Below are 18,882 nucleotides of genomic sequence, written 5' to 3' on the forward strand. Positions count from 1 at the left end.
CCTACATCTTAAAATTCTTGAGTACTTTATTTTCTTAATGTCATCTTGAATTGTATCATTACTTATGATGAGGTGATAAGAAAAGCTACATTTTCTTTGTTCACATATCAGAAACATTTTGGGGGGGGGGAATCATACATGAGATATCTCAAAGCATCAAGAATCTGCCCAAAAAAAAATTGAGGCGGATTCTGTAAAATGTTTGTGTGCTGTGTTTGAGCTTGCCTATAAAGGCTAATTTAATGACGTTTGAAAGGTGGCGCCGGCTGAAGGCACAGATGATCGAAAAGCGCTCCAAGTTGGGTGAATCCCAGACCCTGCAGCAGTTTAGTCGTGATGTGGACGAAATTGAGGCTTGGATCAGTGAGAAACTACAGACTGCAACTGATGAGTCTTACAAGGATCCCACCAACATCCAGGTACGCACTTGGGAAACCCGACTCGGAGCTGAAGGTCTGCTGAACATACAGAATGAGTTTTAAATGGGAATGTACATCTCACATATGGATTTAGTGAAGAAATAAGAGATAATTTACTTACGTTCTAAGGCAAGGGGCTAAGCCAAATATAAACATTGTTTCGCTGTTTTGCCTTGTTGATACTCTTTACCTGATCCCTTCCAGTGCCCTCTCTGCAGTAAGACTGAATCTTTCTCTCGCTCTTATTTTGTTTTTATAGCTGTCCAAGCTGCTGGTAAGTCTGAGTAGTGTGTCAGCTGACTAACAACCAAGCAGAATATCTGCTGTGTGTCTATGTCTGTGCTATGTGTGTAGACACAATAGAGTGTGATAAGCATTCCAACCATCCTCATCCAGCACTGTTGAGTGCCAGCTTCTTTTCACTTGAGTTCAACTCATTCATTCTTCTTTAATTCTGTGTTAATTTTGTACTTTATCCCAGGTTAGTTTATCAAAAACTGCTGGTTGGTGGGTGTGACTTCCATTTTTATGTTGACTTCTTGGTTGAGGAGCTATTTTAAGCTTGCTTCAGATGTTTAAATCCAGACTCAAACTGATTAGAGTAATGATTAGATAGCACTAAATACTGATAGCTGTGGAATTTTCCACTGGTGCCATTGCATCTCTTAAGAGCAGCTGTAAAGGAAACGGATGGATATAAACAAGAAGCAACTTTGTAGCGACTCCTCCCCCTCTAGATTTTCTTAAAGGCAGGTCTGTTGCAGACATTGTTGCCATTTTGTGTTCTTTACTCATTTGTTTTATGTGTCTGTCAAGCGTCTTGACACATTGCCTGTCATAGTTGCTTTTAATTTTTTTGTGTCCTTGTACATTAAAGTGTTTCCGTTACAATAATTATATAAACTAATTTACATCTGACGTTAATATCAACTGCATATGAGTTCGTTGGCTTTAATTTTGGCTTTTGCATTGAATGTGAGTATGAAAGCATTGCTGCGTTAAATGACTTTGTGAAGCTGTGAGCTGTAAACATTTCCCCCGTTAATAAGGATGATGTAGTTCTCATGTTGTGGTTCTTCCCGCATCTGTGTCCACCATCAGAGTAAGCATCAGAAACATCAGGCGTTTGAGGCCGAGCTGCACGCTAATGCAGACAGAATCCGTGGAGTCATTGACACAGGCAACGCCCTGATCCAGAGAGGAGCCTGTGCCGGCAGCGAGGATGCAGTCAAGGTGACTATAGTGACCAAAATGAAGACTATCAGTATAACGTGTTTAAAAAGCATGATGCTGACCATTTTATTTCACCAGATTTTACAGTGAGCAAGAAAATGTCCTGCACTGATAAGGGTTAGGGAATAGAACAACATATTAAATGCGGAAAAAAATCTTTTGTTTTTGTTTTTTAATGAATGTGAAGCCGATCCCTCACATAGATTTCCACTTCTCTGAACAGAACATACATGGCAGGATCAGTTTATGTCAAAAAACTGAGATCTGATGTACAAACCTATAAGCTGTACCTGTCTGTTGCGTAGGCACGTCTCGGTGCTTTGGATGAACAGTGGCAGTTCCTCGTCAACAAATCTGCAGAAAAGAGCCAGAAACTCAAAGAGGCCAACAAGCAGCAGAACTTCAATACTGGCATCAAGGACTTTGACTTCTGGCTCTCTGAGGTAACAATCTGCTTGCCGACTATAAACACTGGTACTAACAGAAAGCAGATGATCTCAAAGACTGATGCATGGTGTTGTTTTTCAGGTGGAAGCCCTTCTTGCCTCTGAGGATTATGGAAAGGATCTGGCTTCAGTCAACAATCTGCTGAAGAAACACCAGCTGCTGGAGGCTGATATTTCTGCCCATGAGGTACACAGCTCATTTTTTTTATATAAATGTATATCATTCTCTCCACAATACATACTAAAGTAAAGACTCCCTCTGACTGGGTATTCTGCTACTGTAATAAATCACTAATTCCAAACACAAGTTGTCTAGAATAAAATATAGTGAAGTTCTCTCACCATATTTTTTTCTGCTTGCAGGATCGTCTGAAGGATCTGAACGGCCAGGCTGACAGCCTGATGGCCAGCAATGCTTTCGATACTACTCAGGTGAAGGACAAGCGTGATGCTGTCAACGGCCGCTTCGCTAAAATCAAGAATATGGCAGCCAGTCGTCGCGCTAAACTAAACGAATCCCACCGCCTGCACCAGTTTTTCAGAGACCTGGATGATGAAGAGTCTTGGATCAAGTAAGAAAGTGCCCCATGTTCATATTATTTCTATGAGGAGAATCTCCACTTAAACATGTGAAATTCTGCCGGTGTCTCACACAGAGAGAAGAAGCTACTTGTGAGTTCGGAGGACTATGGACGTGATTTGACAGGAGTACAGAATCTGAGGAAGAAACACAAGAGGCTGGAGGCTGAGCTTGGAGCCCACGAGCCAGCCATCCAGGTAGAATTTGTCATATTCATTCTTTAAGACTTTTCTACTTAGCCTAAGGAAAATTAAGCGATCCAGATATTATACAGTACCGCTGGTTTCATATTTTATTTTCAAAATATGAAACCAGCTGGCATTTTTTTAATTTCCTTTTAAATCCGTTTTAGTCCCTTCCACAGGGGAAAATGATCCAAGGCTAGGTTATTACTAGATGGGTGGCACGGTGGTTAGTACTGTTGCCTCACAGCAAGAAGGTCCTGAGTTTGCATGTTTTCCCCATGTTTGCATGGTTCTCTCCGGGTACTCCAGCTTCCTCCCACAGTTCAAAGACATGCAGTTAAACTCTCAAGGGTTTACTCTAAATTGCCACATTGTGAATTTGTCAATTATGCTGTAAAATTCTTGTAGAATGGCTGATTGGATCTGTGTTGTGTGTGTGTTCCAAGTCTGTGCTGGACACTGGGAAGAAGTTGTCAGATGACAACACTATTGGCCAGGAGGAGATCCAGCAGAGGCTCGCCCAGTTTGTTGACCACTGGAAAGAACTTAAGGACTTATCTGGAGCGAGGTGGGCTCCCTGGGTTACACAGATTCACCCAACTCACACACACACACTCTTACACATCTGCTTTTGTCTGTGTTTGTGGTACCAGAGGAAAGAGGCTTGAGGAATCGTTGGAGTACCAGCAGTTTGTGGCGAATGTGGAAGAAGAAGAAGCCTGGATTAATGAGAAGTTGAATCTAGTGGGAAGTGAGGACTACGGAGACACACTTGCTGCTGTGCAGGTGCTTCATTGTTACATCATGTTGCATAACAGATCCTGAAACGAGGCTTGTTGATGAGTTTTACTGATTATAACTGAAAATTATTGTTTTTAACAGGGTTTACTGAAAAAGCATGAAGCATTTGAGACTGATTTCACTGTACACAGAGACAGAGTGAATGATGTGTGCGCTAACGGAGAGGAGCTCATCAAGAAGGTACTGACTGTGCTCCATACAGAGTAAAGCCACTGTTTTACAACTATATCAAGCAGTAGAGCTGAAAGAAAAGTTCTCAACATGGCTTTTGTGTATTTGCAACAGAACAATCATCATGTGGACAACATCAGTGCCAAGATGTCAGCTCTGCGAGGAAAAGTGTCTGAGCTGGAGAGGGCTGCAGCACAGAGGAAGGCCAAGCTGGACGAAAACTCTGCCTTCCTGCAGTTCAACTGGAAGGCCGACGTTGTGGAATCCTGGATCGGTATAATAACAGTTTTTTCAGTCTCTTCTATAAAAGGAGGACAGTCTATCATGAATATACTTACTGTGACAAAGTACTCTATAGATGCCGGTATAGTTCTACTTTTAGTGTACATGTTCCATAAGTGTTTAATAAGAGATGATAGTCATTGTACTCACTTTATTAGTGTTAATCCTGATTAAGCAAAACCTTTCATAGTTTTTCTTCAGTTACAGTTTTAGTTTCATGCTTTTTGTCAGTAGTTTGTAGTTACTGCTGTCTAACCTAAAGCTGTTGGCTCTATTTTCAGTTTATGGGAATGGTAGAGCATTCTGATTGGCACATGAGCTTCAGGGCTATTTTTCATTGGTAGATTTGTCTTCAGCAGACAGCTGGTTCAAATCTGGGCAGTTGGAGGCGGTTGATGAATTTTAGAAGCTATTATAAAAATTCAGCTATCAGATCTGTGCTGCATTTTCTTTAGGAAATGCATTCTGTAGTTTCCGGTGTTACCATAATTTATAACTTGCACTTTGTGTTTAGGTGAGAAAGAAAACAGCCTGAAGACTGACGACTATGGTAGAGACCTGTCCTCTGTGCAGACGCTGCTTACCAAACAGGTCCGCCCTCACCCAGAAAAGTTCCCTGTTTTTCATCCACACCATTTTGTTAATCAGTGCTCTGTGCTGGGCCTCGCTGTTTGTCATTTGTATTTCATATATGGATTTGGATGAGCAGATTACCATCAATTCTATAGCACTGCAGATGGAAATGACATACATCCTAGACTAGTGCAATCCTGACCTTTTTGTGTCTCTATGTACAGGAGACATTTGATGCTGGCCTGCAGGCCTTCCAGCAGGAGGGCATCACCAATATTACAACTCTGAAAGACCAGCTGCTGGCTGCCAAACACGTCCAGTCAAAAGCCATTGAAGCTCGTCACGCTGCCCTAATGAAACGCTGGAATCAGCTACTGTCGAACTCTGCTGCACGCAAGAAGAAGCTTCTGGAAGCCCAGGAACATTTCAGAAAGGTAAATAAATGTTTTAAGTTCCCCTCTCAAATCGGAGCATTTTATCAATCCCGAGGGATTTATCTTAAAGTTTGACTCATTTTAAGGATCCTATCTTCTCTCCTCCTTCTCTAGGTCGAAGACTTGTTCTTGACATTTGCTAAAAAGGCGTCAGCCTTTAACAGCTGGTTTGAGAATGCTGAGGAGGATTTGACAGACCCTGTGAGGTGCAACTCTCTGGAGGAGATCAAAGCCCTGCGTGAAGCCCACGAGGCTTTCCGTTCCTCACTGAGCTCAGCTCAAGCTGACTTTAACCAACTGGCAGAACTGGACCAACAGATCAAGAGCTACCAGGTGGTGTCCAACCCCTACACCTGGTTCACCATGGAGGCCCTGGAGGAGACCTGGAGGAACCTGCAGAAGATCATCAAGGTTCTGCATGATAGAATATATACTCGTTACATTCAGAAATGCACTTCTGCACTTCTTCTGTTGGCTATTCCAATGACATCTCTCCACGTGCATATCGTTTCTTACCAGCAAACTTTGATTTGGCTTTATACTTTTCTGTTTATTGGAAATATTCTACAATATACAAACTATCTGCCCTATCTTCCTCTTTAAACCAGCTCAGCATGCCATCTCTTAATTTATGTCTGAACCATCATTGCTTCGCATCTTTGTACACATGCAAAGATATGATGTGTGCACACAGACAGTGGTGGTGTAGTGTAGATTTGTGTTCCTTCAGTTCAGTTTAACTGTTGCGTTCTCCGTAAATGTGTATAGGAGCGTGAGCTAGAGCTGCAGAAGGAGCAGAGGAGGCAGGAGGAAAACGACAAGCTGCGTCAGGAGTTCGCGCAGCACGCCAACGCCTTCCACCAGTGGCTACAAGAGACCAGGTAAAGGATGTGGTTATCCAGCTGACCCTCTGATTCATGTGCTGTTTGTGCTGCTTTATCAGAGATGTTCAGTAATCTTGTGGTTTTAGAAGACAGGCTGTCTCAGTTGCATTATTTGAAACGCTGCTAGTGACTGAAGTTTGTGTCAAGGTGCTCTCTGCATTGTTGCATGTCTGTTTGTGCTGAGGTAATATTAGGTAGCTTTACAGCATGTCGACCTGTGGTACGTTGGCTAGTAAGCAGGTAAGCAAGTGTGATGCTGTATTGTCATCTCATGTTGTTAACGTGTATTTCTCTCTCTCTTTGTCCCTCCTTCCTCGTCGCTGCTTGGGATCACTGTGCTAATCAGGACATATCTTCTGGATGGGTTAATATCACTTAAACTTTTCTTATGAGTAAGAGTGTGTGTGTGGTTGTGAAAGTGATGTAGGATGTGAAAGTAAATCTTGATCTCAAAGGTGGGTGATGTTTAGAAAATGATCTCCTTCCATGTTTTTGTGTGCTGTCTAATCTCTGGTCCTTCCTGCCCCATCCTCTTCTTAATAGCGTATCAGTGTCTTATCAGTAACAAATTGCTGATAATCTTTCTGGGAGGTCAACCTCTTTGAAGCCTTGCTCTAGTTTCTTTGGCTTTCTCTTGTCCCCATAGTGCCCTTAGGGCTGTGACCTCATGCACTTAGGTTTAAAAGAATAGCACACTGAGCCCTGGTGTGCTCAGCAGCACCTAGCTTCTCCACTAACACTCCTCACTCAGTCCTTAAACTTTAAGCACCAGGTAGCTCTGCTTTCAAACCGTAGTCTGTTCCCGTGTACAACAGGGAAGGAAACTGCAAACAGTTTGAATCCATGATCTGCTACAAATTAAAATGCCTGCTCACACATGCGGCACCTTTTTATAATATTAGACAGATGAGCTGTCAGCGGAGGATGAATAGGGCCAATCTGTGAGTGTATTGTGATGTCTAGCAGTGCAATCAATCTACACCAAACTCTGGAGCTACAAACATGAAACAACGATGGAAGAGCCAAAAAGTGTAGTTCCTCTAATGGCCACTTGAGTCTGCTTCCACAGACTACCAATTTTACAGCAGAAATATACACGTTTACCTGGAAGCACGAACCATTTTCGTCTCCGAATAGTTTCAGAGGTTCTTGGTCTTCTACATTGGCACTGTCAAAGTAACAAAGTGAAATGTCAATGCAAGGATTACCTCAAAGTTGGTCTTTGATTTTAATGTGTCGTGGCTGATGAATGTATATTCACACAAACATGAAGTGTACTTTTCATGCATGCATGCAGTGACTTTAGGGTCCACATTATTCCCTGTAACAGAAAACTGATGATCCGCTGCAGTTTCCACTCCTGTTTGCATGGTTTGGATTATCATTAAATTTATATTATGAAAGCTGCTCTTCTATGTGGCAGTTAAGTCAGCATAAAAATGTTCAACTTTCAAATGGGAGGATAACAGTTTGATCTTAGAGGTGACGGCCCAAATTATACATTAAAGATGCTGAATTGTTTGGATCTGCAAACACTGTTTGGTGCATCGTTTAGAATGGTTTTTGTGGGAACACTGGGTGTAGAAGAGTGTGTGTAATCCTATTAACAGAGTGTGTGTGAGATTGTTTGCAGACATTATCTACGTTTCTGCTTTTATAATAACTCCTTGTTGCTGTCAGGTCATGTATGGTGGAAGAGTCTGGTACCCTTGAATCCCAACTGGAGGCCACCAAGGTAAATACTACTTTTACTGTTAAAGTCACATCAAGGGATAAGTGTGAGGGGTTCAAGACTGTCTTCACACAGTATGAGAAAAGACCATGGCCCAAGGCAGAGGGGATATATACCTATACGTTTCAGGCTTCAGAGCTGTCGCCTCTTTCACTTTGTATGGGGTGATGGTATGCACTGCCCAACTGAAATGTTGATCTGTTACTTTGCTTGTAATGTACTGACCACTCAAAGCACTCTAAAGTACAAATCACATTTTACACTCCTTTCTTCTAGACTCTTACATCCATGATCAATTCAAATTTTTATATAGCGCACTAAATCACAGCAGCAATCGTCTCAATGCGCTTTATATTTTAAGTTAGAGACCCTACAATAATACAGAGAAAATCCCAACAATTATACGACCCTCTCTTTGAGCAAGCACTTGGCAACAGGGGGAAAGAAAAGCTTACTTTTAACGGGAAATAACCTTTGCCAGATTTGGGCTCAGGAAGGGGCGGCCATCTGCCACGACCAATTGGGGGCAAGGGGAGGAAAATGGGACAAATACACACCATGGAAGAAACTGTGACCAAGCTAGTTCATATACAACTAGGGTATTATTCACCACAGTGATGAAGTTCCCCTTTGTTGTGATGCCATACAGGATATTTTCATGACATGATTTGATTGGCTAATGGCAACACTAGACCCTTTGAATAAATTGACAGGTTAGCGATTAAAATGTTTTCTCAACTTTTAAATGCAAGGGCTTAATACCATTCTACCCTAAAAATTTCTGTTCTGAGGTTCTGGTTCTGCCTGAGGTTTCTTCCTGTTAAAAGGGAGTTTTTTTCTTCCCACTGTCACAAAGCGCTCATGGATAGGTTGTTTGATTGTTGGGGTTTTCTCACTATTATTACAGATTCTTTACTTTACAACAGGGGTCTCAAACTCCAGTCCTCGAGGGCTGGTGTCCTGCAACTTTTCCATGTGTCCCTGTTGCAACACACCTGAATACAATTAATAGGCCATTAGCAAGACTATAGAACTTGACTGCATGCTGAGATGGCAGTTCAGCCATTTGATTCATGTTACAGCAGCTCATGAGTGAATGAACATGGTGTAATAAAAGTACTTTTAGAAGTACATTTTTCCAAACACTTTACTTGAGTAGGGTTAGGGGTTGCCACTTCAGCATGCAGTCAAGTTCTGTACTCTTGCTAATGACCTACTGATTTTATTCAGGTGTGTTGCAATAGGGACACAAGGAAAAGTTGCAGGACACCAGCCCTCAAGGACTGGAGTTTGAGACCCCTGCCTTACAATATAAGGCACATTGACACTGTTGGTGATTTGGTAAATCACTATTGAAAAAAAAGAAAGAATAGTAGTAGTAATAAGCAGCTATTTAACTGCTAATGAAGGCTCTGTTAACTTCCCTTGTGAGTTATTCATTGATGTCACTAGATATAGATTCCCTAGTCACTCCAGTAATGATGAGGCACACTCACTGTCAAGTGTTGAAGCAAGATGTGCATGTGAGTTTCCCCTTAATTATGCCTATTGTTCAAAATTAGGTTGATAATAAACACAGACTAAAATCAGAAAGGAAATGCATTGTTAAGCATTGCACAGTTGTTTGCAGCTTTTATTGAGTCTGTGTGTGTGTGTGTGTGTGTGTGTGTGTGTGTGTGTGTGTGTGTGTGTGTGTGTGTGTGTGTGTGTGTGTGTGTGTGTGCAGCGTAAGCACCAGGAAATCCGTGCCATGCGCAGCCAGCTGAAGAAGATTGAGGACTTGGGTGCAGCTATGGAAGAGGCACTGATCTTGGACAATAAGTATACAGAGCATAGTACAGTGGGCTTGGCCCAGCAGTGGGACCAATTGGACCAACTGGGAATGAGGATGCAGCACAACCTGGAACAACAGATACAGGCCAGGTATACAGTGCAACAGTAACTGCATGTCACTGAAGTGATGTGAATCTTAAACACTCTACTGCTTTTACAGTTGCTGCGTGAAATGCATGTTTCTTTTTATCCTTCCTCTTTCAGAAATACCACTGGAGTGACAGAAGAGGCTCTGAAGGAATTCAGTATGATGTTCAAGTAAGTGGCTCTCTCCGGACTGCATTAGGTCTTTCTGTGTCAAGGTCAAAATCCTTATCTTCACCCATTTCTTTGTAGACACTTTGACAAAGAGAAGTCTGGCCGTCTGAACCACCAAGAGTTCAAGTCATGTCTCCGCTCACTGGGCTATGATTTGCCCATGGTGGAAGAGGGAGAACCAGATCCTGAGTTTGAGGCCATACTCGACACAGTGGATCCCAATAGGTCTGTTGCATTTCAGGGTGGGGTTTAGTAGCGCTTTATCCAATCCATATCAATTACCAGTGTCTTAGAAGACAGCACACACTCACTGCAAATTCACCTTCACATAATTGCTGCACTGCAGTTTTAATCTTTCTTCTCTGCCAGACATGCTGAACTTCAGTGCATGTTTGCTTCATTCTTATGATACCAGTTTAACTTGGCAGGAGTTACAGACCTTCAAATTAACCAATTATAGTGTGCATCCAGCACAAGCTGACCTCCAGTCCCCTGCTGGGGGTTCAGTTTCCAGGACCTGTAATGTTACCACTCGTACAAACAGGATGCAAACACATTAGAAAACCGTGCTTTACAGCGCTGTCTCCTTTGCCATCATTATTGGATCATTATTTGATCTTAAATCTTTTCAAGTTCTTCATTAGTGCAGCATTTAAATGTGGCATATGCTCTTTCCTGTGAGGAGGAAAGCTAGTATTTGTTTCCTGACTGTGAGAACTGTCTGCAGGGATGGAAACGTGTCGCTGCAGGAGTACATGGCGTTCATGATCAGCCGTGAAACTGAGAATGTCAAGTCTAGTGAGGAGATCGAGAGCGCCTTCCGAGCCCTCAGCGCTGAAAACAAACCCTACGTCACTAAAGAGGAGCTCTACCAGGTCAGACATGTTCTGCTCAGTGTGTCAGTGTCAGGTAATCAGTGGTGGTCTCATTGTTGCCTTCTTTCTTTCAGAACCTGACTAAAGAGCAGGCAGACTACTGTCTGTCGCACATGAAGCCCTACCTCGACAGCAAGGGCCGCGAGCTGCCGTCAGCTTTCGACTTTGTCGAATTCACTCGCTCGCTCTTTGTCAACTGATCCTTTCCCCACCAGTGACCAATCGGGAAGCGTTTCCCACACACACTTCAATATGAACACACAGCTGAAACTGCATGATCGTGGCACTAGGAATACTCACCAATACCAAAACTCTGTACTCTATTTATCTCGCTCTGACCTAACTCTTTGTGCTTCTCATGGTAGTGAATGTGATTGTTTTTAGCCATTTTAGCTTGTGCTTTCAGTAAATTTAAGAACCTTGCAACAATGATGTAACACCACCTTAACATTTGCAGTGTGCTTTAATAAACGCTACTGGTTAAAACTGGAATCTGCTGTTCTGCATTTATTTTTGTTTCAGACTTGGAACAACTGTTGTTGTCAGTGAGTCAGGCTGGTGCAGTCTCTGTCCTAGCTAATCTGTGTCACTCTGCCACTTGATTGGCTATCTTCTCCAACTGGCTGATCTCTCTGGGGCTCTGCTCCATCAAATCGGCACTCAGCTGCCAAATGTTGACTGTCCCATCAGTTTTTCCAACCGCCAAGAGGTGAGGTTTCTGACAGTTGAAGGCCAAACAAGTTGCAGCTTGGTCCGCAGCTCCCTGCTCAATTGTAGCTGCTGCTCTCAGTGACCTGTGGCTCAGGTCGAACATCTGCACCTCACCTAGGAAAGTTACACACACGAAGAATCTGTTTTACACGCCAATGTACTGTTGGCATTCTCCAACAGGCTTCATTTCTTCATTGTAACCCCACACACGTAGGTACATTTGAAATCTGTGTACTACCTTTTCCAGTGGCTGCAGCAAAAACCAGCGGTCTGGTTGGTGACCACTGCACCTGAAAAATGTAAGAGTCTGAAACTCTGAGAGAGAGCAGTGGGCTGGCCTGCAGAAGCGAGTGAAGGTGGACTAGACCATCAGTTGATCCACTCACAAACAGGTTCCTGTAAAGACCATGAGACAGATGTCACTCATGACAAATGTGAGAAGTAAACCCCTGTAGCCCTCCTCTTTAATGAATTTACTGTGTGTGTTCTGCAAATTTACCTGTGGAAGGGGGAGCAGTGTATGGAGTGGACAGGGCCACTGCGGGGCCTAAATGAGAAGACTGCCGGGGCTCTTAGTGTTGCATTCTGGCCCTCAAAGGCTGTTGCAGCTAGTTTTTGGGAAGAGAAGGAGCATCTGAGCAGCAGGCCTCCCTCAGACCCCACAAGGAAGGTGTCAGAATCCCATGGGGACAGAGCCATTGACGTGATACCTACAGTGCTGTTGCTGCGGGCCTGAGGACAACACAAAAATCAGTCTTTTACACAGAAGCATGGTGAGAAGAGGACTGCAAGAAGAATTATGTTCTGTGTCTGGAAAGATTCCTGTGTATTATCACTTGTTTACCTAAACTGGACTTCTGCATTAATTACTCAAACTATGACGATCTAAGTAAATGGGCAGTGACAAGTCAGCCAGGGACTAGAGTCTGAACCATGGTTTGAGTAACCCTCATCACTCAGGTCACTCACACCAAACTCTAGTCAGACCAAGTCCATTGCAATACTTCCAAAGACTTTGCAACCTGTGACTTTCTCTCATTTTCTATATATTCCTCCTGTTTGTTATTTACTCCTGCTGTCTTACCATATTATTATATTTTTATACCTCTTCAGTTGGTGCGGAGCACCCACAATTTCATTGTACATGAACAATGACAATAAAGGGCTATTCAATTCTATAAAGCGCTCTACCAGAACCCCTCCGTTTACTAAGGTGGCTCTCTTTTCAGTGTCACATTTTCACTGATTCTTTTCATTTTTAGTATGCTGTGAGATTGAAGCCATATTATTAATATAAACAACAGTAAGTCAGCCAGTAAAGTCTTTGCTATGCACACTCTTTTTTGACTCTGTACTGCCTGAACATTTCCAAACCATGTGGAACATCTTGGTACCTCATGAAAAAAAAAAAAAAAAACGAAGAAGAAAGACCCATTCATAATTTCATCTAAAATGTTTATCAGTAGTAGGATGGTGTGTTGATCCCACACACTGATCCAGGGGATATACCATATTCCTCCTCCTTCCAATGTTATTGCTAACATTCATTTCAATTTTATTTATATAGCGTCACTGAGGCATTCCCTGGCCAGCTGAGAGAGATAATCTCTCCAGTGTGTCCTGGCTCTGCCCCGGGGCCTCTTCCTGGTGGCACATGCCCAGAACACTCAGCCAGGAGGTGCCCAGCAGGCATCCTTGTTAGATGCTCAAACCACCTCAACTGACTCCTTTCGACGTGGAGTAATTGCTCTACTCTAAGCCTCTCCTGGATGGCTGAGCTCCTAACTCTGTCACCCTTTGGAGAAAGCTCATTTCCGTTGTTTGTATCTGTGTTCTCATTCTTTCAGTCACTACCCACAGTACATGACCAGAGGTGACGGTGGGGACGTAGATCGCTTCGCCTTTAGACTCAGCTCTCTCTTCATCACTGCAGCCGCAGCCCCAATCCCTCTGTTGATCTCCCACTCCCCTTTAACCTCACTCGTGAGAAGGACCCTGAGACACTAGCGGCAGCAACTCGTCCCTGACCCGGGCACTCCACCCTTTTATGGTTTAGGACCATGGCCACAGAATCAGAGGTGTTGATTCTGATTCCTGCTGCGAACCATTCCACAGCTAGCTGAAGACCACCACCTGATGAAGTTAAAAGATCAACATCATCTGCAAAAAGCAGAGACAAGATTCTGAGACCACCAAATTGGAAGCCTTCCACCACTTGTCCCAAAAAATTATGAACAGAATCTGTGACAAATGGTAGCCCTGGTGGAGTCCAACACTCACTAAGAACAAGTCCAACTTATTGCTATTAATGTGGACCGAGCTCTTGCAACAGTTGTATAAGGATCAAATGGCCCGTTGCTATGAGCCAGACATCCCATACTCCCAAAGCATCTCCCACAAAATACTCAGAGGGTCTGCCAATCCAGAAGTACCCCCCGCTGCTCTCCATGCAACTTTGAAGAGGAATGTTAGCCAAGATCTTTACAACATCCAGAGCTTTCAGGAACTCAGGATGAACCTCATCCACCCCAGGGGCCCTGCCGCCAAAGACTTGTTTAACAGCCTCAGTGACCTCACCCACAGTGATGGATGAGTCGTCTCCCTTATCCCACTGGGAAACTCCTGAGGAAAACCTGGTCTTGTTAAGAGAGACACCATCCATCCCACTTTGGATGGAGCAGCTTTCATTTCTACAAATCTGGCCAAACTGACTGTGTCAAACTTGCCTTGTAGTGTACCCCTTTGTCTTTGCTTATACCAGTGCTGAAATCCTGCTAACAAGTCACATGAAGGTGGTTATCAACTCAAACAGTAAACCCAGGGTTTCCCAATCTAGCTATGAGCAAGTTTACATAAAAGGGGCAGCATACAACCAGTCACAATAAGGATGACTACTGGCAGTACAACAGCCATACAAAAGAGAAGACTACAATCCCTTATGATAATTCTCTCAGCTGCACCGATGAGTTTGAGATCAAGTAGAGAAGGAGTATAAAATGTGGAGATTTCTGTGAATGAGACCAAACAACCTTTTATTATTTGGTTTAATTCATCTAAACTTACTCCCTTCCATTGTCTCAAAGTCAGTTTAAAATTGGCAAACCTGCTGCTACAAACAGGAAATACTATTTAGTGACAAGGGTTCTGTCCAGTCACCGGTACTGGGTCCAATTACAATCACATTACATTTTTCAGTAATGCAGTAATGTAAGACATTGTTGTACTAAATTGTTGTTTTTGGTTCATACCTAAATACTAAGAGAAAGATCATATGTGTGTCCTCATTAGGATAGGGATTTGTGTTGGTGTGTAGGGCTGTAGCCTCGGGTTTACATTGTTAACTGGTAATAAGAGTAACCAGTGATAAGTAAATAGAAAGTAATGTAACTAGTTTAACGAATTGCTTTCTCCAGCAAGTAATTAAGTAATTTTAGCTGCATTGCTTTTAAGAAAAGTAATGTGTAATACATGACTTTATTTGAGTAACGCCCCCAACATCGCCAGTCAAAAGCAGAAAATGCCGTGCCTACCTTTTCCATTGTGTTTAATGTTCTATGAAACGGTTTCTTTTTGCTTCTGTTGTTGCACTTTGCACCTCCACACAACCATAACATTCAGGAATTTCAAAGTGTTGCTTTTTTTCTGCAGATGAAGAGTTCAGCCTGAAACTCACCTTGAAACTGCTGCTGCTGTGGGGAACCTGCTGTTGTAGTACGGCATAGGCGGCTTTCTGGACAAAACTGCCTTGCTCAAAAACAACCGTCCACAGCAGCACTCTTCCTCCCGAGCAGGCACTGAGCACCCCGAACTCTCCCTTCTTCTGCAGAGGCACCCAGGAAACCTGCACACACAAATTCTCCCTTCACACTCATGCAAGACCACCAAGCAGGGTCATGCCTGGTTAATATTTGGATGGGAGACTGCCTATCCATTTACCATTTACTTTACTCTGGAATAATGCTATTTCAGGTTATCCTGGAAGGCTGTCATCAAGTTCAAGTGTGTAAGATCAAGCAACATGCAGCAGGATGAAGAGAGTTTAGCAGAAATGCCAAAAGCACTGTTTCCTTTTACCTGGTAAACAGGGTCTCTGTGGCTGTCTGCAGACAACCCAGTTTGAGCCACTACAGAGTCTTGAGTCCGACTGGTGTCCCAAATCACCACTTCTCCACTGTACAGACCCCCTGCAGCGACAGCATTACACACAAATAAATAATTCAGTATTAAAGTCATCAAACACAGCTACTTAAAAGAAGCTTTGTGAAGTCTGGGAAAGGCAGCGCTGATCATGCTGTCAGTGATTTCTCAGCCAGATTAGGAGCAACAGTCAAGAGACAGGTAGCAGCTGATGAAGATGGTCAGACAAACCAAGATAGGGATGAGGCTTTATGATAGCTTTATTAACTTTGAAGGATTTAAAACAGCTAGATTTCTTTTTGACCAATACAGCTGATCCTAGTATAAGACAAAGGCGCACCAATGACAGCAGACAATGCTCAGATATTACCAATACTCTGAACCAAAGGTTATTCTCAAATATGGTCACAATCTCCCCTTCGGGTCCTGAATTTCTGAATATTAAAGAAGAGCAAGTTCACCTCACGTTTCAAGCTGGCAGTAGTTAAACTATTACTTAAAAAGCCATCACTTAATACTATGTTTAATATTTTGGAAAAGAGTTATTAGGGCATATTTATTTCTGTGAAGGTGGCATCATTGTACCTGCGATGAGGGAAGGCTGGCAGGGATGACAGCACAAAGCTGTGACTGCAGTAGGAACATCTATGACCAGGTCCGCCTGACTGGGATGCAGGCCTCGACGGTCCAGGTTCCAGGTGCAAACACATGACTTCTCATTGCTCCAGTCTCCATTGTCAATCCTGCCCACCATAAACACAGATCTGAGCCACAATGATAACAGCAGAGCTTTTCCAGCAGTTTACACTTATTATGACCTGGAAACAAACATTAGGAAATAATAAGTGGACTGTTAGTATCGCATACATTACCATCAGACACACATACCGACCATAGGCACAGGCAATGACTGAACCTGTACAACTCCAGGAAACACTAGTGACATGCAGCCCTTTCTCTTTAGCGCTGGGATGTTGAAGGGAATGGATGAGTAAGACCTGAAAGACGGAACAGCATCATACAGAGATGTGAACAGGTATCTGCTGTGCTGATGCCTTATGAGTAATGGGACAGCTGAAAGTAACTTTTTAGTGCAATGTTTCACTTTCACTTCATGATAAAGACCATCAGGTAGTAATATGACCATTCTAGATTCCTTCTGCAGCAGATGAGAAACCCTCTCTGACATACAAACACGTGTTCTGCTTACCCGCTGACTGTGGTCTTCCCAGCTTGCCTGAAACCCGTCAAAGGCATGGCTCCTGACATTTTTCACTAACTCTCTGATGACCATGTCTTCAACCTGCTGTAGGAAGTCCTTCAGGCCAGGCGGCTCTGGTTCATCTCGGTTTTGCTGGATGAGCTGCTCTGTGGCCTGCTCCTGTAGCTCTGTCTGAGTAGAGCTGATGGTAGTGGAAATGACCTGGACCTCTGACTCAGCACTGTGAAACATCTGAGTCTGACATCCTTTCTGAAACCCCAGCAAAAATAATGGTCTTTTTACTAAGGAAGCAAGAAAGGTCCACTGTTAGGGAGGCTTGTTACAGTGAACCTATTCTGGTTTATTTCATTTCCATTGAGATGCCTTATGTGATTCACAGTTCAACATAATCCTTATGTATCTTATAAGGAGCCCTGGTTTAGCCCCTCGCTTCATCCACAGTATGCATAAAAGAGAGACGAAGCCACAGTGGAATCACTCATTGGTTTCGAATGTATTTTGAAGGCTCAATGTTAACATTTTGGCCACTGTCAACCAGATGTTTGTGTGCTAAGTCCATGGTGTACCCGCTCCAGAACTGGATAAGCAGATGGATGGATGGGTGGGTGGGTGGATGGATGGATGGAGAATTGGGTTTTCCAAAAGGTATGATCAGTACAGATACAGTTAAAAGAGCCTAGCAGACAGATATCAGCTATTGCTGCCCAGGGCATACCTGTTATTTAAAAAAGCCACACTCCGAAATTTAAGACTTTCCTGTTTAATTACAGGATGAGCTTAAAAACATTAAAATAATTTTTAAAAGAAATAATAACAAGCCATAATTTTCGTTTTGATTAGCTGTCCCTTGCAAACAGAAGGTCTGAACAGCAGGTAGGTGGGGCTTTATTACTTAAGCCCACAGCTGTGTGCCTGATCTGACTGAAGCAGTGATATTTGCTGCCACTGATTTACAGAGAGCAAACACTGTGTCTCAATGCGTCTATACGTGATCCGACCTCATTATTTGAAATGGTCATGTTTAATAGATGTAACCTGCCATAGATAATGCAACAATTTCTATGGCAGGTTACAAGTGCAAGAAGAAGTGTTTTCTATAAACGTTAAGTCTGTGCAGTCTGCATCTCAAACTTGAAATGTCCCTGTTTGCTTGATGCTGCATGTTTCATGATGTCATCTTGCGGTGCATTCTCCTCTGAATGCAAATGTGTCCACCCAGGAACACCTAAACACGCATGTGTTGTATCAGCTAAAGTTAGCTTTATATCCAAGCAATATTCTGCAACTGTAAACAACAAGCACGTCGCTGTCCAGGCTAACAGAGTTCTGTGGGGGGCAGACTCGGTGCTGCTCAAACTTACCGACTCCTGCGCCGCCTCGTGAGACTTCCTCCACAGTGACTGGACACTCACTGTGTCCAGGGCTTCGTCTGCGAACATGCTAATAGAAAGGCATTATCAAATATTTTAACATCAGCTAAACACTAAGCACTCCGAGGGCCCTTTGATGCCTTTGGAGCCATTTTACATAAAGCTGGAGTTACCTTGGTTACTGAGATTATGACGCGAGGCAAGAAATAAATCCCACATTCACTTCCGTGTTTGTAGGCGTGAACCAGCGGACATCTTCAGCGTTAAACCCGTGTTCACTAATTGCAGCGGTTGATAATTACATTTCTTTTAAAATACATACAAACAATGATATATAGTCTAAAAGATTACCCGTCTGTATGTTGTTAAAAAAATAAGACATAGCCCTTTAATAAATACTGGGAGTTTATCAGCCTGTCACCGAACTCGGAATGATCCCAAAAAGTGGATTTTGTTCATCTGGACGTAGCGTTTGCAGCGGGAGAAACGTTTCGTCACTCATCTAGGTGATTTCCTCAGTCTCAGCTGACTCCAGGTTTCCCCATCTTTATTATAAGCAGTACATTCGCACAGTGACTGAAACTAGCACCACTGAATGAACAATGGGCTGTGAGTTCAGTTCATTGTTCATCAATATGCAAATTAATCGGCAACCAATAATCAATAGCCATGAGTATCATTCACAGAGAGTTGGGGAATAGCTGCACTCACAGCATTGTAAGATGGTACTACATTA

General features: G+C 43.1%; 2 protein-coding genes across 9 annotated transcripts in view; one reads left to right on the forward strand and one right to left on the reverse strand.

Annotated features, from left to right (window-relative positions):
- Nucleotides 1–11,198, forward strand: part of sptan1 (spectrin alpha, non-erythrocytic 1) — a 38,201-nt gene extending 27,003 nt beyond the window's left edge. For 4 of the 7 annotated variants that reach the window (XM_003439458.5, XM_013264555.3, XM_013264561.3 and 1 more), the window contains 22 exons: nucleotides 257–419; nucleotides 679–693; nucleotides 1,521–1,652; nucleotides 1,958–2,095; nucleotides 2,181–2,285; nucleotides 2,462–2,670; nucleotides 2,755–2,875; nucleotides 3,310–3,431; nucleotides 3,517–3,649; nucleotides 3,746–3,844; nucleotides 3,950–4,109; nucleotides 4,632–4,708; nucleotides 4,915–5,124; nucleotides 5,239–5,535; nucleotides 5,893–6,005; nucleotides 6,355–6,372; nucleotides 7,689–7,743; nucleotides 9,467–9,663; nucleotides 9,778–9,831; nucleotides 9,910–10,056; nucleotides 10,559–10,706; nucleotides 10,781–11,198. In XM_003439458.5, coding sequence (XP_003439506.1) covers nucleotides 257–419; nucleotides 679–693; nucleotides 1,521–1,652; nucleotides 1,958–2,095; nucleotides 2,181–2,285; nucleotides 2,462–2,670; nucleotides 2,755–2,875; nucleotides 3,310–3,431; nucleotides 3,517–3,649; nucleotides 3,746–3,844; nucleotides 3,950–4,109; nucleotides 4,632–4,708; nucleotides 4,915–5,124; nucleotides 5,239–5,535; nucleotides 5,893–6,005; nucleotides 6,355–6,372; nucleotides 7,689–7,743; nucleotides 9,467–9,663; nucleotides 9,778–9,831; nucleotides 9,910–10,056; nucleotides 10,559–10,706; nucleotides 10,781–10,906 — 2,839 coding nt within the window. In that variant the 3' untranslated portion in view covers nucleotides 10,907–11,198. The remainder of the gene's footprint in view (nucleotides 1–256; nucleotides 420–678; nucleotides 694–1,520; nucleotides 1,653–1,957; nucleotides 2,096–2,180; nucleotides 2,286–2,461; nucleotides 2,671–2,754; nucleotides 2,876–3,309; nucleotides 3,432–3,516; nucleotides 3,650–3,745; nucleotides 3,845–3,949; nucleotides 4,110–4,631; nucleotides 4,709–4,914; nucleotides 5,125–5,238; nucleotides 5,536–5,892; nucleotides 6,006–6,354; nucleotides 6,373–7,688; nucleotides 7,744–9,466; nucleotides 9,664–9,777; nucleotides 9,832–9,909; nucleotides 10,057–10,558; nucleotides 10,707–10,780) is intronic. The other 3 variants (XM_013264552.3, XM_013264564.3, XM_025909233.1) reach the window with 2 other exon arrangements.
- dync2i2 (dynein 2 intermediate chain 2) lies at nucleotides 11,114–18,475 on the reverse strand. 2 transcript variants are annotated; one of them, XM_003439461.4, is made up of 10 exons: nucleotides 18,320–18,475; nucleotides 18,138–18,216; nucleotides 16,765–17,025; nucleotides 16,443–16,552; nucleotides 16,140–16,297; nucleotides 15,492–15,601; nucleotides 15,091–15,258; nucleotides 11,917–12,149; nucleotides 11,656–11,813; nucleotides 11,114–11,531 (listed from the first exon to the last, which is right to left on the reverse strand). In XM_003439461.4, exons 2-10 carry the CDS (start codon nucleotides 18,213–18,215, stop codon nucleotides 11,293–11,295), a joined length of 1,515 nt encoding a protein of 504 aa, XP_003439509.1. In that variant the 5' UTR covers nucleotide 18,216; nucleotides 18,320–18,475; the 3' UTR covers nucleotides 11,114–11,292. The 2 variants fall into 2 exon arrangements, with proteins under 2 accessions (XP_003439509.1, XP_025765019.1); XM_025909234.1 differs by lacking the exon at nucleotides 18,320–18,475 and having other exon boundaries at nucleotides 16,765–17,057; nucleotides 18,138–18,270.
- Between the last annotated feature and the right edge of the window lie 407 nt (nucleotides 18,476–18,882).

Source organism: Oreochromis niloticus, linkage group LG7, assembly GCF_001858045.2.
Source record: "Oreochromis niloticus isolate F11D_XX linkage group LG7, O_niloticus_UMD_NMBU, whole genome shotgun sequence".
NCBI classification, from domain to species: Eukaryota; Metazoa; Chordata; class Actinopteri; order Cichliformes; family Cichlidae; genus Oreochromis; species Oreochromis niloticus.